The sequence below is a fragment of the Podarcis bocagei genome (genome assembly GCF_964188305.1).
Source record: "Podarcis bocagei genome assembly, chromosome: 7".
Lineage (NCBI taxonomy): Eukaryota > Metazoa > Chordata > Lepidosauria > Squamata > Lacertidae > Podarcis > Podarcis bocagei.
The window spans coordinates 13,971,506-13,996,954 of record NC_138132.1 but is presented as its reverse complement, the minus strand read 5'-3'; the positions used below and the strand labels follow the sequence as shown (position 1 = coordinate 13,996,954).

The 25,449-nt window shown below is 42.4% G+C and overlaps 1 protein-coding gene across 1 annotated transcript in view; it reads right to left on the bottom strand.

Annotated features, from left to right (window-relative positions):
- LOC308590548 (uncharacterized protein) overlaps window positions 1–25,163 on the bottom strand; it is a 54,602-nt gene extending 29,439 nt beyond the window's left edge. The window contains exons 1-5 of the mRNA XM_081200691.1: window positions 24,203–25,163; window positions 19,405–19,491; window positions 17,578–17,664; window positions 8,234–8,380; window positions 4,975–5,106 (exon numbers count right to left, since the gene is read on the bottom strand). Of these exons, the coding sequence (XP_081056817.1) occupies window positions 4,975–5,106; window positions 8,234–8,380; window positions 17,578–17,664; window positions 19,405–19,491; window positions 24,203–24,251 (502 nt within the window). The 5' untranslated portion in view covers window positions 24,252–25,163. The remainder of the gene's footprint in view (window positions 1–4,974; window positions 5,107–8,233; window positions 8,381–17,577; window positions 17,665–19,404; window positions 19,492–24,202) is intronic.
- Window positions 25,164–25,449: the final 286 nt, after the last annotated feature.

The window sequence follows — 25,449 nt, the reverse complement described above, 5'->3', positions numbered from 1 at the left end:
TGCATGGATGTGCCCATGCCACAAGATATATATAGGCAAAAGCACCAGACCAATTAAACTACGCATAAATGAACATCGATCACGGATCCGTAACAGAGTGCTAGAAGCCCCAATGGTGGAACATTATATACAGCAAAAACATACGGAGGATGATTTTGTCTTCTTCATTATCTGGAAACCAAAAGTAGATTTATATACCAGGAGAAATATTGACAGACTATTGTTACAACAGGAAGCACGATATATTCATTTGTTTGAAACGATGTCCCCCAAGGGCTTGAATGAACATCAAGACTACAATTCTTTTCTTTAAAAAACCACTATAGATGACATTGGACTTTAAATCCCTTCTCTGTTTACACCTTTAAGAAGGGAGAGCCTATCCTCCTCCCTCCCCCACAGACACACATATAAGACAATGATCTCACTCCCTAATAGAAAACGCACAAAGAAACGCAAGAAAACTTGGATTCAATTATCTAAGGTGAGAAAACACTCAGCTGATGTCCGTTTTTCACAAACAATTTGACTGGAAATAATAACTCTTGTAAATTCTTATTTCTAGACGCATATCGAAAAAGAAACATAAAAGAATTAAATGATATAGACTTCCAACAGATTTATAGTCCTCAAAAAACCGAGGTATGGAACCAAATATCATGATATGTGTTAATACACTTTAGAATGTATATACTTTATTATATTTATGATTTATGGTATTGAAGAACTTTGATCTATTTTGACATATTATTTGATATTACCAGCTGAAGAAGGCGTTGCTCCGAAACAGGGCCCTGTCCTGGTCACCACTACTGAATCGTACATCTGATTCACACTCTGGATACTCCTTTTTGGCCCTATTTGATTCTTTATTCTTTATTCTGATTTTATATAATATGGACTCTTTTTGACTGCCATTGAGACTTGTATAAAACAATTGTTGTGTACTGGTATTTTATGTACCTTTATACCATATCTCTGCATATTTGAAACTACATTATTTCTGCACTTAAACGTTGTATCTAAATTTACTATTACCTTAAAATTATCGTATTTACACGTTGTGTTTAAATTTACTATTAGCTTCAAACTGTTATTCTTAGCAGAATATACATGTTTTTCTTTTCAACTCTCGAGTAGGAATTATTCCTTATATTGAAACTTGTGGCCAGAGCTCTTGGTATATCCTTTTCAGTTTTAAGGACTTAAGCTGTGGATTTAAGGCTGTGTGAAGATAAACTTTCAAACCAAAGCATGTTTTAAGAAGAGGGTGGAATGTATAAGAGCTTTGAAATGACGCAGTTAAAAATGCCGTCGCCATATTGGGAAGTTCTGTCGGAGGACTGAGTCTGGGAGGAGAAATAGAGAAATAGAGCTGTTTTTATATTGTGCGAGAAACTCCTCAGAGGGACTCAAGAGCAACAGTTCTGTAATTAATGATGGAAAGAGCAATGTTATCTATGAAGGCGATGATATATGGGAACCATCTCGAATTGAGGACTGGAAGGACGGAAAAATCCACACAGGATTATTATTGGTGTTTATCGGCTTAAGGAGACAATCAGAAGAGATCATAAAGGAAAAAGAGAAAATATATGAATAAGATGTGATGTGGAAACAGCAAGATAAGACTGAATAGAATATTGAACTCTGTTTGGACTGATTTGGGTTGATTTGGACATTAACACAGTAGCAAGAAGATGATCAGAATCCCCCCTTCGGATCTTGAAATATGGGTCCCCCCAACATAAATTTAAAATTCGGCTTTGTAATTCGGAATTTATATGATGTGATTTAATTTGATGTGATTGATTGGCCGGTTAATAAAAATTTATTTTTTAAAAAAACAAAGATCACCAGTGGCGAAGCAATGATTTTTCAACATTACCTTGCCACAACAATTTAATTGATTATGAACAAAGGAAAATTTAACCCATATCCCACATTATGATGAGCCATCTCTCTCTCTGAAACTGTTGCTGGCATTTCTCTCTCCGAAACTGTTTTTGAGCTATGTACCCAGCCAGGGATCTGGCTGAGGATTTGCAACCACTATGCTTACTAAAATGCCTCAGTAAAGCGCATCTGCTGATGAAATGAGCTCTTCAGGTGATTCATTGGCTGCCAACCCTGCTGAGCGACTCTGCTGAACTCTTTATGTGCCCTGAAGTCTGAGAGTGCAGGCATGCATACCAGGAAAGTCCTGGGGGCATCAGGATGGTAAAACATACAATAATATACAAATGTGTATATTTATTCTTATTATCCTAATGCACTTATAATTATCAATAGCCTAATATATTCTGTATAAACTCATTCCAACTATCATTGAATTCATCCAAAGAAAATCTGCGCCTATACAGTAAGCTTTCCGTTCTTATGTTACCAATGTTGTCATGTTGTCCAGCGAGTGAGTAAAGGGAATTAAATCTCTATTCTTCCAGTTCATCAGTATCAGTCTCTTGGCCACCATTACGGTGCAGAGAATCCATGTTTGCTTTCTTGTTTTCAGTTTACATACAATGGGTATATAGTTCAAGAGCATAGTCGCTTCTGAAAATCTTAATTTTTTGAGTAGTGTCTTTGGGAGAAAATGCTTGTGTCCAGCACTTTCCCCCAAAACTTAGTAAGTGTGGGACACAGTAAAAGCATGTGTTTCAAAGAAGCATTGTCAACCATACATCTCCAACCCAGAGATACATTAGATAATCTTTTCTTATACAAATGCAAGGGAGATCAATAGATTCTAAGAAGGATTTTCTGTTGTATAATCCTTAGATTAAGATCCATTGGTATGATAATGAAGCCGAGACATTTTCCCACTATCTAGGTAATAGTGAACATTCCAATTATTTATACCAATCATTTCTTAAAGTCTGCATATCAAACTTATTTGGTGATTTTAAAAATCTATAAAAAGTAACCGCTGAGTATCAAATTAACTATCCAATTGCTCCAAATTTCGGGTTTCTCAGATGCTGTGAAGGTAGTCAGACCAAACGAAGTTTCTAAAATATGTTGTACATGCAAGTACTACCATTCGACCACCTCTATACATACATATTGTATGTATAGAAGTCTTCCTCTTCTATCAGTTGGTCCAAGGTCAATACACCTGTTATCATAGTTTTTCCATATTACCCCCCCCCCATTATTAAAGTAGGATTTAGTATGTGAAAATGAATTTATTTTTATTAGCTAATAAATTCCATATCTTTCTAATTGACATAATTATTTCAAGAGTTGTAGGAACTTCAAATATTTTGATCCTAATACTATTCACCCAATCAAAAGTGTTATACAGTGGTCCCTCGGGTTACATACGCTACAGGTTACATATGCTTCAGGTTACAAACTCCGCTAACCCAGAAATAGTGCCTCGGGTTAAGAACTTTGCTTCAGGATGAGAACAGAAATTGTGCTCCGGTGGCGCGGTGGCAGCAGGAGGCCCGAATAGCTAAAGTGGTGCTTCAGGTTAAGAACAGTTTCAGGTTAAGAACGAACCTCCGGAATGAATTAAGTACTTAACCCGAGGTACCACTGAATATGTATATTCTAAGATTGCCCAACTGAGAAGATTACAGCCATCAGCAGGTCTCCAATATTTGATACTTGTCAATAAATAAGCACGAATGTATAATTGCAGTCTTGGAATTCCAGATCCACCTTCCTTAATTTGTAATTGCATGCCTTATTTTCTGGGCTTCTTGTAGGAATATGGTTAAGTACTCTGGCACCAGGATAGTGAATTAGATATGTCCTTGGCGTGATCCAGCAGGGATCGTCTTCTGTTCCTGACTCCTGAATCCCGTGATTGTAAGCCACTCAGATTTCTTTGAAATATGGACTGGAATATATATTTCCTAAATCAATAAGATAACTCATAATTACCCATTGTTTTTCATTCTAAAAACAGTGCCACCACTGCCACCAAATATTCTAAATTTGATAAATTCAAACACACAACACAGTTTTTATTTGTTTCACCAATTTATTTTTATTATGAACAAAAGATTTTTTTACACATATCCCATGTTTTCATGAGCCAAAGCCCCACATTTCTACTTTAGTTTTCTATTCCCTGCATCCCATTCACCAAATAGAAGCCTCAGGAGTCCTGTGAATACCAGTTGCTCTGGACTCCCATGTTCAGACAAGCAACCACCACCTCCACTGTTGCAGAAAATAGTGGAATCCAAAAGGAAGAAGACATTGCTCTCTCCTAACTACACTTAAAAGCTGAGTTGCTTTGGTGAAACCACAGTTTCACCGCATCGTGCTAGTGTTATCATGCCTGAAAAGTACTTGTTAAGTGCTGATGTCTTGGCCAATTCACAAAAAGTTGGTGTTGCACAGCCTTTTACAACCTTATCAGGAACTTCACTGTTGTCTAGTAAAGAAAAAGAGACAAGGTCAGATGAGCATCTTGGTAGCAACCAGTATCTGTGTGTGTGTGTGTGCGTGCAAAAGAAAAAAAATAGGAGCACCTTAATTTTTAATAACTCTGTTGAGCAAGTATAGAAAGAATCTGAAATCAACACATGAAATGAATATGAGAGAGGTGTTTAAAAGTTAGAATGAAAAATGTCTATTTTTTTCATCTTCTGGGGCAAGGGTTCAACTTCATTGATACTGCTTTCCAGATCAGGTCTCCATGGCTAATTTTACTTCTTTTAAAGACTGGTGAAAACACTCTTTTAATAAACTTTTACATGTAATTTAACAAACAGACTATTTCTCTCACCTTCTCAAACCTCCACCCCGGATATGTACATACTCATCTATATATATACAAAGCAAATGGGATTTGAGGTGAGTTATGTTTTCAGGAAAAAAGAAAATTTTCCTCAAATGCACAAATAACCTATTTTCTGGAAGGAAGCCACAAACAGAATGAAATAGTAAAACACACACACACACACACACCATTCCCCCCCCACACACACACACTCATTGCAAGGCAGTTCTACTTACCATGAACAAGAACAAACTCAATGCACTGAGTCTCCTCATCGTAACACTCAATGAGATTTGAACCCTCAGAGACTTCTGATTCAGCTACACCAAGGTTTGGGCACACCAGCCCATTCAAGCGCCTCAGTGGCACTGCCAGAAGTAAATAATAAAGTCAAGACATGATTCCAGCCCATTTATCTTTATTCTAATTCCTAGGCTTCAGTTCTCTAAACTTGTGAGAGGGTTGCAACATCTCTACTTCATTCTGTTTCTGCAATTAATGATGTTGATGTTGCAGATAGTTAGATCTGAGATGAGCAGACAAGCAGTGGTATTTTTTAGGGAGTGAGTTGGGGAGTTTATTGTTGTGAATGTGACTTATTGGCCACTGTTATTTTTGGTGCTTGGTTTATTATGTATAGTGTTGAATCACTAATTACATATACTTACGTAGTGCTTATTACTATGAAATAGGTATATAATTTTGTTTAAGTATAATATGTTGTATACTTTGTTATTATGATGGAAACACTCCTCTGATTAAGGTTACTATGTAAAGTTTTTAAACAATAAATGAATAAATAAATAAATAAATAAATAAAGCCTTGGTGTGTATTTGTTTATTTATTAATGATTATTATATATCACTTAATACTAAAAAGAGGCTCCTGTTGTTGTTTAGTCATGTCCGACTCTTTGTGACCCCATGGACCATTGCAAGCCAGGCTTGGAAACTACAATAAAATTTAATTTTATACCTAAATGCATTACAATGCAATAAAATATAAAAGCTCAAAAACAAAAACATCAGCATATATTGAAGTGTCTTTATAGTGAAGGAACCCTTCTGTCTTCAGTGCTCCAATAATATTCTTAATAAATAATAATAATAATAATAATAATAATAATAATAATTTTATTATTATTTCATTATCTATACCCTGCTCATCTGGCTCAGTTCCCCCAGCCACTCTGGGCAGTTTACAGCATTTATAAAGCACCTCCTATCTTACAAAATGCTAAGATTCTGCCTCTAATATCCACAAACTATAATGTTATTACCTCCACAGTTCTGCCCCATCAAGATCAGTCCCAGGGTGAGCTGGGCTTTCAGAAAGCAAGGGGGCATGCTTTGTACACTTGTTGAGTGATGAAAACTAAGTTTCAATCTAAAATTTTATTTTTTTCTCATGGGCAAGTAGGGTTTCAGCCTGCATACCAGTTGGAGCTGGTAGACAGTTGCTCTGGATACAGATTTGACCTGCATCTCCATGGACAGCTGTGAGTCCAAAATGTCTCCCAGGCTGCGCACCTTGTTCTTCAGAGGCACAGTTACCCCATTCAGGACCAGGGAATTCTCCACACCCACCCGCCCCCTGTCCCCCAAGAACAGTACTTCTGTCTTGTAAGGATTCATCTTCAATCTGTTAGCCGCCATCCATCCTCCAACCGCCTCCAGACACCCATACAGGACCTTCACCACCTGCACTGGTTCCAATTTAAAAGAGAGGTAGAGCTGGGTATCATCCGCATATTGATGAACACCCAACCCGAACCCCCTGATGATCTCTCCCAGTGGCTTCATGTAGATGTTACAAAGCATGGGGGAGAGGACGGAACCCTGAGGCACCTCACAAGTGAGAAACCAAGGAGAGAAAAGAAGCAGTTCACTAACTGAGACATGAAATATTGCAATGGGAGTAACTTAGGGCTACCATATGCCCATATTTTCCTATATGTATGCCAAGTAGGGTGGTTTTTGTTTTAAAAAATGCTTTTAAAATCCCCTCCAAAACCCAAAAACTTATTTTTGTTCCCAAATAATTTTGTTCTCAAATAGAGCTGAACAACTTTGCCCCAGCAGTGTGACTTTTGTTGTTCTCCAGTTAGATGGCATCCAGCAGCAATAGATAGTTTCACTAACTACCTCTGCAGTTCTGCCCCACCAAGATGAGTCCCAGAGTGAGCAAGAGGGGGCATGTGTTCTTATCTCTCTACCTGTTTCCCCAATTTTTCTGGGGTGTTCTCTTCCACACACCCAGTGGTCATTTGAATCTCTTGGGGAGAACGTGCTTCTCCATGACATACAGATGGTGATGCTGATTCCAATAATTTTTCATACAAACTAGGTTAGGGCATGTAATGAACACCTCCAAGGAGTTATTGAGGCCCCACTGGGAGCTCAATATTTACTTATTTATTTATTAGGAATGAAATTTGTATACTGCCCTTCATCCAAAAATCACAGGGCAGTTCACTACATATTTTTTTGACATACCGTATATCAAAATGCTGTCCCTCATTACTGGCAAGGGAAAATTGCACTGGCACCCAATCAAGTGATACAAGTTTTTTACCTCATGTCATCTAATTTTCTTAATCCTTTGTACACTTGTTGAGTGATCAAAACTAAGTTTAAATCTAAAATTTTAATTTTTTATCTCATCCCGTTTTTGAGTTATGAGGGTTTGAAATTTCAAAAAGAGAGAGAGAAATTTGACCTGTACACAAAGGCCTTAAAAGCTCAGCCCAGCATTGAGATACGTCAAAACTAAAAGCACCAATCCCTTCAGATCCTGAGCTTCATGATATGTCACATGATGGAATTACTCTAATTCGAAAATCTAAGTTACCAAATTTTCCATTTTAAAAAAGGATTAAAAAAAATAATATGATTTAAAAATTCCAAAAATATATTGATTATTTCATATTTCAAAGAGCCACCTGCAAATTTCATATTTTTCAAAATATATTTTGTACATAAATGTCTGCCTTATTGGATTCTATTTTGGATAAATGGGTCTTCTTGGAGTACAATATAACAGAATAAACAAGATCTCAACTATAATATTAGTAGCTTCTGGCATTTCTTTAGAAAGTTATTCAATTAAAAGGTGTCTGAAAAGCTAGTTAGGCTTTTCTTTTTAAAATGTGTTAAATGAGGTAAAAAAGTTGGATCACTTGATATTGAATGACCCAGGAATGAATCTTGGATTGGAATAGTATTGCTTGTCTTAGAGTAACAAGAAAAGAAATTTGAAAGCTCAATGCTATTTATCTTTGACAATAGATAGGTAGAGAGATGATAGATGATAGATAGATAGATAGATGATAGATAGATAGATAGATAGATAGATGATAGATGATAGATAGATAGATAGATAGATAGATAGATAGATAGATGATAGATAGATAGATAGATTAGATAGATGATAGATAGATAGATAGATAGATAGATAGATAGATAGATAGATAGATGATAGATAGATAGACTTACTTCCAAGTGCTTTCATGTTGCACAAAAATTTTTTACAGCAATGGTGGATACGCTGGAAGTATTTTCTTTCTACTGAAGAGAAGGAGACATTTGCTGAGATGCAATCTTTAGAACAACCCTTATTCGTGTTGGTCTCATCAGAGCCATCTGTTAGAGAGAATTGAAGGAATAGCAAGTTATGCAAAAATTCAAATTGATGAACGTACAAATATAAACACATTGGGCAAATGGGTGATTTAAGAGAAAATACCTGGCAACAACTGAATTCAGCAAACTAATCCATAAAGTAGTTTCTTTGAAGTATAATTTCTTCTGCAATACCATGTGAATATTCTAGGATAGTTGCACATAAATGGGGCTAGATGGACTTGCTTTTCTGTCCATACAAAAGAGCCTAGAATAGTTTGATGCACCACCCATCTCTACCTGATATGGAACTAGCTGATCCAGGGGCCTGACTCATGAAGCTTCCTTATATTATGTACTATATTTCTGAGAGACGGGAGAAGATGGTTTTTCACCTGTTTCCTCTAATTTTCTGATCTCTTGAACTCACTTCTCTCTGGCTATCTCAATACAAGAAATCTTTTTGCATGCAACCTTATATGGGGAAAAGCAGTTATATCTGTCTGAATATGTTTTCCCCCTTTTTCCTTTTTAAAAAATGATTTCTGTGGCTTCGTTTGTCATTAGAGTATTTCAGCATTTGATGCTATGTGCTGTTACTATATGTTGCAGGCCTATTTGGCATCAGCTAATAGTGCAACTAGATAAATAGGTTCCGCTCTGGCGGGAAGGTAAACGGTGTTTCTGTGCGCTGCTCTGGTTCGCCAGAAGCGGCTTAGTCATGCTGACCACATGACCCAGAAGCTGTAAGCCAGCTCCCTTGGCCAATAAAGCGAGATGAGCACCGCAACCCCAGAGTTGTCCGCGACTGGACCTAATGGTCAGGGGTCCCTTTACCTTAATTGGAGACTGGTTCTAAAAATAGAGAGTGGGGTGGTGGCGTTGGGGACAATATTTATAAGATGTGGCCTGGATCAGGTAAATTCATTTTGATTGGTCTGAGAATCTCCATTCACCCCTTCCTCTTTTTCAGGAGTGTTGTTTGCATCCCAGTGTGACAGTGGATAGGCTGCACCCCTGGTCATTGCCTACTCTGGCCCAGGCAGCGTCCCAAATCTTGCAGACATGCCTGTGCAAGAAAAAACTCAAAAGTACATGACAGTGTAAAGCCACTACCCACTAGTGGCCATTTCAGTATTCTAGGTGGGCAGTAGGGGGTTCTACAGCACAAACTGAATCCTCCTTCCATTGAGCACTGGTGGGTGGTAAGGAAATTTTACCATCAAGAAAGATGGGTGGTAGTGGGCGGTAGGTATGACTACCCTGGAGTAAAGTGAAGTGACTTCCAGTTTCCCACAGAATGGAACATGGCATGAGCTCAGAAGGGCTCAATCGCTAACGGGCTTTGAGGGGGAAGACGCGAAGGCTACGCATCCCCCCAACCCCAAAGAGGGAGTCTTGGGGTCAGCATAGAAGCGTTGTTGTCAAAGAGGAGTTTCCCGGTCTCTTCGTCTCTTTGTAAGGAGAGAGGAAAGTGTTCAGTTTTCTGTTAATTGGTTCTCGTGGGAAACTTGCAGATTCTAGCTTCACCAATTAACTCCAGCTGGTGTCAATTTACTCTTGGCAGAAAGCCCAGGTCTGCTTGACCTAGAAACTACTCGCTCTGATTGGTTAACGAGCAGCACTCAACTCTGTTATCTAGGGATTGCTAGCACAGTTTGATGTGAGGTGTGTTAGGAGTTAGAAGTGCTGTGTATGGTTATGAGAGAAAGAGAGAAAGAGAGGGTTTATTTTGCTTTTATTTGTATGCAGAAACTCTGCTGGTTTTATTTTTCCCTTTTAATAAATCCTGTAAATAGTTATTCTGAGTCTAGCTGACTAGTCATTACTGCCGCAACTAGCTTCCTCGCTGTGCAGGAAAACTCTGCTACGTTTGGGCTAAAGCCAGTAGGGCTATGCCTGACACTCCAAAGTTCCATGAGGTTATGGGCATTGTGCTGCCAGCCTGAGTTGCGGTGGTGTCAGCATCAACGGCGTTGGTTCCAGTAGTTCCAGAGGTTGTTGTTCCTGGCTGGTTCCTGACCGTGGTGAGCTGGTGACGCAGCGGACACAAGGACAGCAGCTGCAGCGTGTGAGTGCTGGGTGCTGTGGTTCCTGTTTTCTCTCTCGGTGGTCGTGAGTAGCTGGTTCCGGGTTCCAGGGACATCGCTCTCAAGATGGCCTCACAACCAGTTCAGATGGCTTTTGAGCGTCTGAATGACTCCAATTACTTGCTGTGGTCGGAACGCATGCAGGCCGTGCTGCAGAGGGATCGTCTCTGGCAAGTGGTGAGTAAGTTTCCTGCGAAGCCTGATGATGAAGACCTCGATAAAGACCAAAGAGCAAGGGCCACAATTGTCTTGGGGCTGGAAGATTCCCAGTTGCCGTATGTGAGGGGAATCAAGACAGCTAGAGGTGTGTGGCAAGCACTTAAAGAACTCCATGTGCGTGAGACAGCGGTTTCCAAGCTGTTCATTCGCAAGGCATTGTACAAGGCAATGTTACAGCCTGGGGTTACAATGCAGGAACACCTACACAGTTTACAGTTAAAGTTTGTTGCGCTACAGGAAAGAGACTGTGCATTAGACCAGCAGGAGAAGGTGGCTATTATTTTGAGTTCTCTCCCGGAAAGCTGGGATAATTTAGTTTTGTCTCTAGAAGGCATGCAGGAGCATGATTTATCAGTCAGTTACGTTACTGGGCGTTTGATTGAAGAATGGCAGAAGAGGCAAGAAAGGTCGTTGGCTGCAGAGACTTCTACTGGCGGGCGGTTTGGAAGGAGTTCTCATGCCGTGCCAGAGGTGAAACAAAAGCAGCGTACTGGTGAGGAGTCAGCGTTTGCTGTTAGGCGTTGTTTCCGATGTGGGTCTTCAGCGCATCTAAAACGACAATGTCCGGAGTTGGTCAAGTCTCAGTTGCCGGTGCAGGAGCAGAGACGAGATCAGCAGCAGCAGCAGCAGCAGCAGCAGCAGCAGCAGCAGCAGTGTAAAAAGAAATTCTTCAAACGAAAACAGTCGGCTCAGCTGGTGACCGGCGAGGTCAAGATTGCTGATGAGAAACAAGCGGTCTGGGTGGTCGATTCGGGAGCGTCTCGCCACATCGTGAATTCAGATGACTTGTTTGTTTCCAAGAACTCAGCACAGCGCAGCCAGGTGGCTCTAGCAGACGGAAGTACTTCCGAAGTGATTTCGGGGGGTGCAGTTTTTGTTCCTTGTCTTCGTGAATGCCTGCAAAATGTACTTTGTGTGCCGTCATTAAGGAGCAATCTGATGTCTGTAGATTGTTTGCTGAAAGCTGGGTTTAAAGTGTATTTTGAAGGAGACAGTTGCATTATTAAGAAGGCTGGTGAGATTTTAGGCACTGCTAAGTCAGAGGGAGGCTTGTTTTGGCTTAAAGCAGGATCTCAAGTTGCAGCAGTAGTCAGTAAATCTCAGCCTGCAGTGAATAACAAAGCTATACATGACAACTGTGTGCACTTATTGCATAGGAAAATGGGGCATGCTTGCTGGAAAAGTGTACTAAAAATGTCTGAATTGGCTGATGGGGGTAATTTAAAGAGTTGTAACAAGTACCTTGATTGTAATGTCTGTAAAAAGGTTAAAACCCACAGAGTCTCTTACCCCAGAAGTGACAGAGTTAGTGAGTCACCGCTACAGCTGGTCCACATGGACGTAATTGGTCCATTTGCTGTAAGCAGGGGTGGATCGCGTTTTTCACTAACAATTGTGGATGACGCCACGCGTTATTCTTGGGTTTTTCCCATGAAGAATAAGGGTGACGTGTTCACTAAGTTTAAAGGCTGGGTGGCATCTGTGGAAAGATTTCTGTCCATTAAACTCAGAAGGATTCAGACGGACAGAGGTGGCGAATTTATGTCAAATGCCTTTAAAGATTGGTTACAAAAGCGTGGCATTGGGCATAGAAAAACGAACGTTTTTTCCCCAGAGGAGAATGGTGTTGCAGAGCGAAAAAACAGATCTTTACAAGATATGATGTTTGCCATGCTTGAGGATGCTGATTTACCCATGTCTTATTGGGGGGAGAGCATGCTCACCGCGTGTTATCTCCAAAATAGGCTCTTTCATCAAACAATAGGTACAACCCCGTACTTTAAATTGTTTCAGAAAAAAACTAAAATTGACCATTTGCATGTGTTTGGATCAAAAGCCTGGGTATTAATTCCGAAACAAATGAGGAAAAAGGGAGATCCTAAGACCAAACAGCTAGTGTTTGTGGGTTACCAGGAGCTGGGAAAAGGTTTCCGCTTTGCTGAAGGGACAAATGGCATTGTGATCTCCAGGAATGCCAGTTTTTGTGAACATAGTGGCTGGAAGAGACTACATGCCAATTCTGAGGTTTGGTTTGAACCTTCCCAGGAGCTTCATGACTCTGAAGGTAGACACAGAGAGTCAGAGTCTGAGGGGGAGGAAAGTTCAGATAAGAGCTCTCAAGAAAGTGGAAGACCAGTTGCTAAGCAACAAAAGAGAGGTCGTAGTTCTGAGGAGGAAAGTGGGTCAGAAGAAAAATTTTCTCCCAGAAGATCTAAAAGACAAAACAAAGGAGTGCCTCCAGTGCGTTTTTCTCCTGATACTGCAAATGTGTTTAGTGTAATTGCAGAACCCAAGTGTTTTCAGGAGGTGTTAAAGTTACCAAAAGAGGAGGCAGAGCGCTGGAAACAGGCAATGGAGGAAGAGATGTCCTCTCTGAATGAGCACAAGGTTTTTACACCAGTAGCAGCGCCTGAGGGGGCAAAGATTGTAGGCTGCAGGTGGGTGTACAAAAGACTTAGGCCCGGTTAGGACATATCTAGGGTTGGAAGTGTGCTGGGCCCAAGATGGCAGCTGCCTAATTAGTCAGCAGAACAAAGTTAAACAACTACTGACTACATACATGATGCAGGATTGCAAAGGGGCAGCGGTGCCTATGGATCCATGTTTCATAAAAACACTTCACATAGATGAGAGTCCTGAATTTGAACATCCTGATGTATATCACTCTGTAATTGGAAGTTTATTGTATCTAGCACAGTGGTCCAGACCTGATATTAGCTATGCAGTAGGCATATTAAGTAGATTGGTCTCAAAACCCACACTAAATGCCTGGAAAGGGGTAAAACAAGTTCTGAGGTATCTGAAACAGACAATTGGCTATATGTTACAATTAAATTCTTCAGAGGACGAAATGTTGAGTTGCTACTGTGATAGTGACTGGGGAAATTTGCCAGATAGAAAATCTGTCACAGGACTAGTCATAATGGTCGGTGGAGCTTTAATCAGCTGGCGGTCACGCAAGCAAGACGTTGTAAGTGTGTCATCAACGGAATCAGAGTATGCCGCATTGAGTGAATTGTGCAACGAGGTGATTTATTTCAAGCATTTGTTGGCAGATTTAAATGTAAATTGTGGAGAACCAGTACAAGTTTACATTGATAATCAAGCTTGTATAACATTAAGTAAAACAGAGGGTTTCAAATCGCGTTCCAAACATATCTCTGTAAAATACCAAAATGTACGTTGCTGTGTACAAGACAATGTAATCACCTGTACTTATGTATCAAGTGAAGAAAATGTAGCAGATGTATTAACTAAACCATTGGCAAAGATAAAGAACAAGCGAATGTGCAAGGGTTTAGGTTTGCTGGGAAAATGATCTCCTACATAGGTGTATTTGGAGTTAATTGTTCAGCAGAATCTGTGAGGGGGTGTTCAGTTTTCTGTTAATTGGTTCTCGTGGGAAACTTGCAGATTCTAGCTTCACCAATTAACTCCAGCTGGTGTCAATTTACTCTTGGCAGAAAGCCCAGGTCTGCTTGACCTAGAAACTACTCGCTCTGATTGGTTAACGAGCAGCACTCAACTCTGTTATCTAGGGATTGCTAGCACAGTTTGATGTGAGGTGTGTTAGGAGTTAGAAGTGCTGTGTATGGTTATGAGAGAAAGAGAGAAAGAGAGGGTTTATTTTGCTTTTATTTGTATGCAGAAACTCTGCTGGTTTTATTTTTCCCTTTTAATAAATCCTGTAAATAGTTATTCTGAGTCTAGCTGACTAGTCATTACTGCCGCAACTAGCTTCCTCGCTGTGCAGGAAAACTCTGCTACGTTTGGGCTAAAGCCAGTAGGGCTATGCCTGACACTCCAAAGTTCCATGAGAAAGGGGGATGGTCCTGATGCAAGAGAGTAGCAGCCCATGATGCCGGTTCCAAGAAGCAGGAAATCTCCATATCCCCATAGTTTAACAGAGCAGAAAAGGAAAATCTTACAAATGAAATTTAAAATTGAATAAATAAATCTGCCATGAAGAAAGGGGTAAAAAGAAAGTCCCCTCTTATTTGGTAAAACATACTCTGCCTTGAGTATTATATGCACCCAATGATAATAAAGCTGATTTCTATAAACACCTGGAAGAAACAGTGTTAGACTACATTGAGGAGAAAATAATTCTTCCAGGAGATCTGAATGGAGTTGTTTCGAACATGATAGAACTCAGAGAAGTGTAGATAATAAAACAGGATGCTTATCTCAAACTTTTTTCCAGTTAATAGAAATTTAGTAGACGCTTGGAGGTTTAAACATCCAAGGGCAAAGGAATTCCCATATTATTCTGAGCCGAACCAGTCTGCCAGCAGGCAAGATGGAATTTGGATCTAAAAAGAATTAACATTTGAAAGAAAATTTGAAATTGATCCAAAGTCCCTATCAGATCACAATTCAGTGTCCTTATTCCTGAAGGGGAAAGAAAGAGGGCAGAAAAGATAGAGGATGAATGAAGCATTACTTATTGATGAAGGAATAATTCGGAAAGCTAAGAAAGCTTCCGAAGAATTCTTCAGATTTGATGTGGGAAAGACTATGGACAAAAACAATTAAATTCACTGCATGTATGGCATTGAAAGAAAATTTAATGAAGATGATGTATTGCTGGTATTTGACGCTGACTAAACTTGCTAAAATTTAGAAGATAAGGTATGTTGGAAATATAAGGAGAAGGAAGAGAATTTCTTTCATATGTGGTGGACGTGTCCTAAGATTATGTGGTGGACGTGTTCTAAGCCTACTGGGATATGATATATAATGAACTGAAAAAGATTTTCAAAAATACCTTTAGTAAAAAGGTATATGAAGGAACATTGTAAACATTTGAAAACACTTGCAAGGTTGATTTAAAATTTTGATAGGTTATGATTTGATACCTGTTTATAAAAATTAGATGTAAGTTTTTTAATTATGGAGATAAGATAAATAGGGTGATTTAGAAATGCTAAGGTAAAAGTGATAAAACATGGAAGTCAGGGAGGGGGACAGGAGGAAGTTAAAGCTCAGTTAGAGCAAAGATATATCTGATAAAGAAATTTTATCTGGTTGTTATAAAGGGGGGAAAGAAAATAATACTACTAATAATAAATATTATATTTTAAATATTAAAAAATAGAAGAATTCTTCAAATTTAATATAAACAAAAGAACTAATATTAAGACTGTTATAGGATATTGAATAAATGGCTGTTGTAGGAGGGGCAGTCAACTAAGTAAAACTGAGGACTGATGTAAGAAGGGGAGGGAAGTCAAACCGAAATGGATTACAAATGAATCAAATCAATCAATCAATCAATCAGTCAATCAATCAATATGTATTTTTGTTCTTTCCCCCCAGTATGTTTTAAAAATATATGTTTAATTACAGGAAAACCAAGTTGTTACAATGTGATTTGATGAATGTATGTCTAAAGCAACCAATAAAAATGAATTACAAAAGAGAGAGAGAGAGAGAGAGAGAGTAAAGTGAAGTGACCAATGGACCCAAGTCACAGCAGTCTGCATGCTTTCAGTGGAAAACATTGCAGGACACAAGGGAAGAAGACAACAAATGAAGGAGGAGGAGAAGATTGGGTGGTCTGTGTGGGCAGAACACAGTAGGAGGACAAAGGAAAATGCTTGTCTGTTGCTTGGTTAACCCTGCGAATGAAAGAGGCAAGTGTGGAGGGGAACTGTCCATACCATCTCAGTAAACAAGGACCAAGTAAGATCAACAAACTGATGAAGCAAAATTGCAAGCCCAAGGGGACTTTTTACAGGACAGATTATACACTACTAAGTAGCTGGCTCCAAGATGTGGCTAATGGGTATCCTTACTAGCATGCTGGACTTGTTCCAGGTGTTATAGGTTTGGTAGTCACCTTCTATGCAACCTTCTATTTCACCATTTTGTGCAGCAGAAGAATCATTGGGCTGGATTCTTAATGGGAATGGGAGGTGAAGCCCCATCCTGTCAGATGGGATCCCTCTCAGGGATCTTGGAAGAATGCATTCCTTGTCCATACATCCAGCTCAGGGATTCAGGGCACAGAGCACCCCTTGCCAGTTTCTACTTGAGGTTCACAGGATGCTCTTCATGCTGTTGATGGATGCTAATATTGGTCATCCCCAATAGTCTACCATTCAGTAGGCGGAATGGTTACATGCCCAGTGTCTGTGTCAAAGCTGTTTATCCCTGTAATCAATAAAGCTGTGGACTAATCTGAACCCAACACATGTCTCCTTGTGTGCATTCACTTGCTGCACACTTTATTGCAACATCAATGTGCCTGCACCAAAAAAAGATTAGACTCTGATTTGGTTGCTTTCTAAGCAGTTGGGAATTATCATTCACCGAGTTAAGGGGGAGTTATGACACAAATGCCAGAAAAAGATGAGGCCTGAATATTTGTGCACAGTTTGTTCACAGTAAGCAGCTGGTAAAAGTCAGGAGAAGGTTACCAGTGGCTCTGTGGATCTATAAGGCTTCCCTGGGTCAAAATATGAGAGAGTGAGAGAGGTTCCACACTCTATTGGTTAATGATATGGAAATGGGCCATCTCAGTGGCTCCTTCCAGACTCTGGAATTCCCTTGCTGAGAGAGAGAGAGAGAGAGAGAGAGAGAGAGAGAGAGAGAGAGTCCAGACTAGACTCTCAAGAATCTAGACTAGATCCCACCTTGTTGTCATTTTACAAGTCGGTCTCAACATGTTTTTGGAGAATGACTGCTTTTACTGAAAGGATTGGGGTTGTGTTGTTTTTATTGTAATTATTGGTACATTTTAAACAGATTTTTAATATAGTTTTAATTCTAATATTTAATTGTTGAAAAAGTTGAGTTCCTCAAGGTTGGTGAGATCAGCATTCTGTTGTCACACTAGATACACCAGAGACCAAAGGATGCAACCACAAACATAGATTTAATATGACAGATAGGCTTCATACTCACTTAAATAGGTTTCAGTACGCTCATAAAAACAACTTCCTACTTCGATAATACAGCTTTTCACTGCGCTTATTGCACATTGCAGTTTCACTGCAGAGAGGAGAGGAGAGGAAACATTAGTTGTCCAGTCTTTGAGAAACAGAATATTCCAAGCCAAACACGAGCAATGTTAATGGTCTCGGGATCCACATGTAGTGGTGGGTTAGAGGCTGCATGCACACCAACACACATCTCAAGACACAGAAAAGGAAAGACACAAAGCCTTCTTCCCATTTGCTAGTATGCATGCTAAATCAGGGACATACTCTTCCCCCCATACCCACTACATGTTGTTGGCCAGTGAATCGCAGAATGGGACTTCAGCAGTCTCATTACATACTTTCACATTCAGCACACTGGTAATGGTGCTTCCCCTTAACCAAACAAATCAATTTGGGGTCAATGAAGAGAGCATGGGGAGAATTGTACACGAGAGTGTCTTCCCTATCAACCACCCACCTCATGGAAATAATGTCCATCAAACCCTGCCAAGGACCTTAGCCATCTGAGGGAAGCACGATTGCCACAGCAGAGCTGAATCAACAAATATGGAAAGTTGGCAACCTGCAGATATATGAGGCTCACGAACCACAGTTAGGTGACCTCTGCTGAAAGCAATGGGAAGATGGCTGAGTCTTCATGAGATCAGCATGGGAATCCCTACAATTGTTGAATCTAAAACCAAACTCCCATTCACTTCCAATTTTCCATTTAATATTCCCAATCATGGGCTCAGGAAGCAAAATTATGAACAAACCTGGGGTGTGTCTTTGTGAAGAGGCATTGCACACAGTGCACAGATGCAGTGGGTGTTTGCCACAAGTACTGAAGGAACTCTATACCCAACCCAACAGGTGGGGTTGAACTCATTGCCCCTCTGATGTGGCTTGGGTTTGCCTAGGCATTAAGTGAGCTCAGTGTGTAAAGCATGAGACTCTTTATCTCAGGGTTGTTGATTTGAGCCCCATGTTGGTCAAAGGATTCTTGCATTGCAAAGGGTTGAACTAGATGGCCCTCCCAGTCCCTTCCAACTCTACAGCTCTAGGATTCTATAGGACGTATGTGAGACATAAAATGGAGCCATAAATCAGCCACCTTTTCCCCTCACTCCAGGCCTACTTAGTAGCTGCCCACCTGCATAAAGCTTCATCAGAGGTCTTCAATCCCCCCCCCCCATGAACTCTGAGTATGCTCCATAAATCCATAATTTGATATATTAATTCTGGCATAAATTTAAATACCCCAGTAACCAATTGGCACCTTCCTGTGCTTTGGTTTGCCTGCATCAATCTAACCTACAATGTCCTTTCCTTTCTTGGGAATTTCCCTATTTAAGTGAGTGAACACAACACAATATTCCCCTTTCCAAATCCTTTCCTTAGTAGTTGGGAGAAGATGGAAACCTGGTGGGGGCTGATGGCTCTGAAAATTGGGTGGTGTCCACTTAACCACATCCAAGGGATCAGGGTGGGGCAGCACTGATGATATAGACCCGCCTTCTCCCCTTCCTTTGGCCTCTGAGCTGGTGGGTGCTACTGGATGAAGGGGGGGCATCAGAGTTATCCCTGCAGATCAGGGTGATTGGTCACATCCACAGATCCTGGGCCCCTTTCCTGATTACAAGCATCCAACAAGATGGCAGCTCCCCCTGTATAAAGGGGGAGTCCAGTGGAAGCCACAGCCACCACTGGAGGGGAGAAAGGCCACTGAGCTGGACTCCAACCCTGACAAATCCATGGCAATTGGGGATGCCACCCTGGCCAACTCCACTGCTGAGAATATAATGCTCACCTTTTGCCATGACCACGTCTTGAGTGCCTTCCACCTCTGGCACTTCCTGCGAAGGAAAACCGGTATTTACTTCCAAGGCATCTAATCCTGTTGAAATTAAATTAACAGCACCTTGGTTAGGATTTTGTGTTTCTTGCTTCTGCCAGCTGACAAGCACATGGAAGCTGCAGCTGCAGTAGGGCTGCCTTCTGCCTTCTCAGGGCCTCGAGGAACATTTCCTTTGCCCTTAGGGCCCCCCTGGAGCCATGCTAAATGCACCCCACTCCCCATAATAATCCTGAGGCTCAAAAAGGCTCTGCAAATGTAAAAATTGCCCCTTGCCCCATTCCATAAGGAAATATAAGCACACTTTCTAAATGGACCCTCAGGACCCAACCACTACAAGACTCAATATCAGCTTTGTGGTTGAATGGGGAATTCTGAATCTGATCTCTCTCAGCTCCTGGGCTCAGTACGCTAACCACTACACCACACTACCTACCAGGAAAATATCAAAACTGTTGCCTATCCACAGAAAAATGGCTGGGGAGTTATGATGAAAACCCCTTCACCCCTCTCTATACCACTTCTCCAGCCCAGGGCCCACAACAGCAGGGGCCATATTCCATCCCTGGTCACTGCTAACTGGCTACTTCCACCTAGGGAGATTTTCCCAAAAAAGCTAATTCCCTACCAGGGATGGCCCTTGCACTGGTTCCCTGCTCTTGCAACCAGTGCTTTCAACTTGTGGTTAAAGGGAGGCACCAAGTTCTGGCTGACATTGGGGGTGCTCATTGTATGCACTTGAGACCACAAGTACAACATATTCAAGGAGGTTGCAAGGAGGCACAATGGGGCCCCTCAAGTTTGGGGAATTTTCAGTCCCATCATCACATACTTGGGGAGGCAGAGATGTTCCCAGCCCCATAGGGTTGGCATCTACGGTTAGAGGTCTCTCAGTGCCTCAAAGTACCATTGATCTGTTGCCTCCAGCAAGAGCCAGTTATCTGCAGCAAGCAGCCTAGTGCAGGGCTAAAGTTACTCCTCTCCTCTCCACTGGCCTCCTCATGAGTAAATGGAACAGTAAGGAGGACTATGGCTGTTGGATGGGGTCCAGCAGGCTTCCTCGGCGCCCTACTGCTCTCCCCCGGAATAACTCTCCGTCAGCTTCTTGTAGCAGAGTAATCGCAGCGGTAGAAATCTGTTGCAATGTGTGTGTAATAACTTCAGACTGCACGCAAGCTTTCTTGCTTATCTCCAACAGTCTTTAATCGTGTAGAAAAACAAAATAGATCAGACCCGGTGAGAGAGCGCACATCTTGCTGCCTCGCCACCAAAAGCGGAAGAAGAAAGAACACAGAGAAACACTCCCCTCTGTGAACATAGGCACGCCTCAGAATGTGAGACGTCACTCAGAACTGTTTAACCTTGTAAGTTCTGATTCTCTTCACACCCCCTCTCGTCTCGCATCCTGAGGGAAACTGTGAACACGCATCTTCAGACCTCTGAGAATTCAACACCCTTCCAATTGCCCCTCGCCCCTTCCTGGTGTCTTTTCCAGGCAACTGTTGAACCTCCTCAAAACTCCCAAGTTTGCACTGTGCGAAACCAACCCACGCACTGGTGACCTGAAACCTCTCAGGTGGAACTCCCTTCGTGGTGCGAGTGGATCGTCTGAGCACAATCCCAGGTGCTCCTTCTGACCCACTGGGGCCAGCAAGTGTGTCCTCTACATCAGAAGACTCCCCCTCTGACTTACTGCATCTTTGGGCCTTCTGCACTTTGCTAACAGGAGATGAAGGCTCACTCTTGGGCTCTGTTTTAACAACCTGTGGAGATGCCCAATCCTGTTCTTGACCCTGGTCATCGACCTGGTCCTCATCAACAGGTTCAGCTTCTACCTCTCCCTCTTCCTCAGAATCAGACAGACATTCTGAGAGAACGTCAGGACTCGCTTGGAGCCTTGACCAACCATCCTGCTCACAGAACTCAGCATGTTTGCTGACTAGAAGCTTGGACTGATCACCTTCTGGATATGCAAACCTCCAACCCTTTGTCGCAGGTTCATATCCACAGAATATCATTTTCTGGAACCTCGGGCTACCTTGCTTCTGTTGAGCCTTTGGCACAGGCACCCAGGCCTGTGACCCAAACACACGGAAGAAATGCAGCTGCGGCTTCACTCCGTGGAGCACGAAAAACGGGGTGTCACCTGCCACTGAAATTGTAGGACCTGTTCATCGTGAAATTCACCGTCTTCATCGCCTCCCCCAAAAAACTTTGAGGCAAACCAGAGTCACACAGTAGAACTTCTGTTGCTTGAACCAGAGCTTTACTCCTAAGCTCCGCCACACCCCTCTCCTGAGGAGAAGTAGCACCCGTCACCTTGTGACATATCCCTCTCTGGCTAAAAAACTTCTGCAGAGCAGACCCAGTGACCTCTGCGCCTCGGTCACTCTGGAACCCCTGCACCTTGGTGGAGAACCGTAGTTCCACCTCTACAACCCAGTCTTTGATCAGTTGCGCTGCCTCTTCTTTTGTTCTCAGCGAATAACACCAGCCAACCTGGCTGAAATCGTCTGTCAGTGTCAGCACATACCTGGCCCCGCCCAGACTCGGCTTTGGCATGGGCCCAAAAAGGTCTGTGTGCACGAGCTCAAAAGGTTTTGTGGTTACCCTCTCCACCCTGGGATAACTGCACCCTTTTACCTTTGCCTTTCTGCATGCCCTACAATCTAGGGATCGGCCACATTCTTTTATTTTGCAACCTTTAGTGCACTCTGGCAATATCTGGATATCTTCCCAAGAACCATGTGACGTTCTTTTGTGCCACACACAAGCACATGAAACATGAGTGGGAACGGTTGCACACTTCACCTGTGCTCCCTCAGCGTCCCCCTTACCCTCCAGTGGTGTCTCCAGAACAAAGAGGTTGTTCTGCCCTTTTGCAACACTGACCAGTTGCCTCCCACCCCTGGAAATGGAGCAGACATCATTCTCAAAGCAAACCTTGTACCCCTCCTGTAAGAGACAAGATACAGATAAAAGACAATGTTTCATTCCAGGCACAACGTAAACTTCCAGCTCCGCCTGCAAGAAAGAAACAAAAACATTTGCCACGTTATACAAAGGCCTCTTTGACCCATTAGCAAATACAACTGTTTTCCCAGCTGAAACAGCTCTGCAGTTCCACATCTCGACACCAGGTGGCACTGTTATCAGGTGATTGCTGGCTCCAGAGTCAATCACCCAGCGCATCACTCTGTCCTCACTGGAGTTGTCCTTAATCGTTGCCATGACAACAAACTTCTCGCTGCCCCCGTCCTTGGGGCCTCTGCAGATGTCCTCTCTGGTTGTCACAGCAACAGACTTCCCCCGGCAGGAAGACTTGCCCACGACCTTCTCACACTCTGTGTCACGTCCTCCCTGCGCCTTCCCACACTTGCCTCCTCTCCTGGACTGACTGCCATGGAAACCTGGCTGACTGCCATGGGAAGTGACCTTGGAGACATCCTGCCCAGCCTCTCTGGCTCTCTGCGGGCAGGAACGACGCAGATGGTCAGCAGAATTGCAGATAAAACAGCGACGAGTGGAAAAACACTGAAGTGAGCTTCCAGCTGGCCTGGCCCCCGGGCTCTCTTTGCCAGCCCTGCCCCCTCTGAAACGGCGTTCCTCCTCGTCACACACAGTGGAAAACTTTCCAAACTTGCCTTTGGGCTTTTCTGATTTCAACATGCAGAACTCCTCTTTCTCTCTCTGCTTTCTATCCACCAGAAAAGCAGACTCCAGCACTGCATCTCCAGCAGCAACTGGCATGGGTGGGGCCGGCTCTTTCTGGGCTATACTCCAGAGCCCTGTTGCCAAAAACCACCCCCTCACTTTTCTAACCCAGATATGCCAGGACTGGGTTGTGAGCTTTTCAAACGGGACTGCGTACAATTCATGGCTGTCTGCCATCTTCTCCCCCGGGGCCCAGCGTACTCACACAACAGCAGCAGCTTCTCCGGCACCCGGCTCAGCAGACCAGACTCTTCCCAGCGAGTTCCTCTGCCTCAAATGGTAGGCACAGCTCCAAACTGGCTCCAGCTTCCCCTCAGCTGGCTTCTACACACACTGGCACGACTTGGCAACAGTTTCAAAGCTTTGCTGACCTTCCATAACCTATGGCTGTTGGATGGGGTCCAGCAGGCTTCCTTGTGCCCCACTGCTCTCCTCCGGGATAGCTCTCCGTCAGCTTCTTGTAGCAGAGTAATCGCAGCGGTAGAAATCTGTTGCAATGTGTGTGTAATAACTTCAGACTGCACGCAAGCTTTCTTGCTTATCTCCAACAGTCTTTAATCGTGTAGAAAAACAACATAGATCAAACCCGGCGAGAGAGCGCACATCTTGCTGCCTCGCCACCAAAAGCGGAAGAAGAAAGAACACAGAGAAACACTCCCCTCTGTGAACATAGCCATGCCTCAGAATGTGAGACGTCACTCAGAACTGTTTAACCCTGTAAGTTCTGATTCTCTTCACAAGGACCAGTCCCCTTGCCTCTCTAGACAGTTGGCTCTGCTGCTTTTATCTTCTCCTGCCAGCCTCCCTGCTCTGCTCTCCCTCATCCAGTCCTCTGATTAGCTAGACCTCCTCTCCTTCCTGCAGAGCTCTGTATGGCTGCAAGGGCGTAGGTAGCATCAACTGTGTTGGACTGGTCATGTTGTTTTGATGCCTGATTATTATCTTCCACAACAACTACTTTTCCTCTCCTGCTTCAAAAGGTGGCATATGGACTGAATGTTCTTGGAGAAAGAATTCAGGATCTCAGGCTCCTACTCACCTGGGCAAAGGATGACCAAGAGGAGACAAGTACTCAGGAAAGTCGTCATAGTGCTGAAGAGATCAAAGTGCTCAGAACAAACAAGCAGGTGAAGGATGGAGGATGAGCCTAGTTTGGAGGGTTTTATAGGCCAAGAAGGGAGCCTGAGGGTTCCAGGTGGAAAGAACTAGTCCAGTAAGGGGGTGGGAAATGATGAAATTAGAGATTGCATGCTTTCCCAGACATGGTGCAATTTTATACTGGAACACAAAGCACAATGTGGAAATTGGATTAACTCTTTTTTGGAAACGGTATGAAATTCTGCCACCTGCATTTTGCACTCCATCCCATTCTCAGGGTTAAGAGACAGGTATTTTACTTAATTGAATCCTTTTTGAGAACCCCATGTAATTTCACCAAATAACCCCCTAGTATATCCTATCTCAATTTCATCACAATGCTTCTGGGGAAATGATGTCCATGATCAGATAGAGTGATCAGCAATTGGTAAATCACATCTATATTTTATTCACAGGAATCTGGTGATGCTGGAACATGACTGTATTCCTAGAACCAGCCAACGGGGTATGTTCAGTTTTGTAGTATTTCACCCTTTTTTGAAATATATCCTCTAGAAATATTTGGAAGTGTGGTTCCTTGAAGCTGAATCAAATATTCTGTCCATAGTCCTCACAAAAATGCCACTCCCAGAATCCTCTAGGAAGGAATAATGGGTACTATATGAGAATGAATTCCATTACAGTGGATGCTCGGATCGCGAACGTGATCCATGCGGGAGGCCCATTCCCAATCCGCAGCATTCGCAACCTGCAGCGTCGGGATTCGGTATTTCTGAGCATGCACAAAGAGTGATTTAGTGCTTCTGTGCATGCGTGAGCACCAAAACCCAGAAGTAACCTGTTCCGGTACTTCCGGGTTCGGCTTGGTGCGCAACCCAAAAACGTGCAACACAAAGTGTCTGTAACCCGAGGTATGACTGTATATAGTCGTCTGCACCAACATTGTCATATCAAACTGTGATTTACAAATAATGTAACACAGGTTGTTTTAGCTAAAGCTGAGCCTGCTGAGCTAGAAATGGATATTGATCAGGGAGAGGTAGTATGCTGACTTCCAGAGGTGGCTGGACTACAACGCTCATCACCTCAAAAGCCAGACATTCCAACTAGGGTTGATGGGAATTGTCTGGAGCACACTACGTTGGCTACCCCTGTCTCCATAATCCATCTCATTCAAGAAAGCTTGAA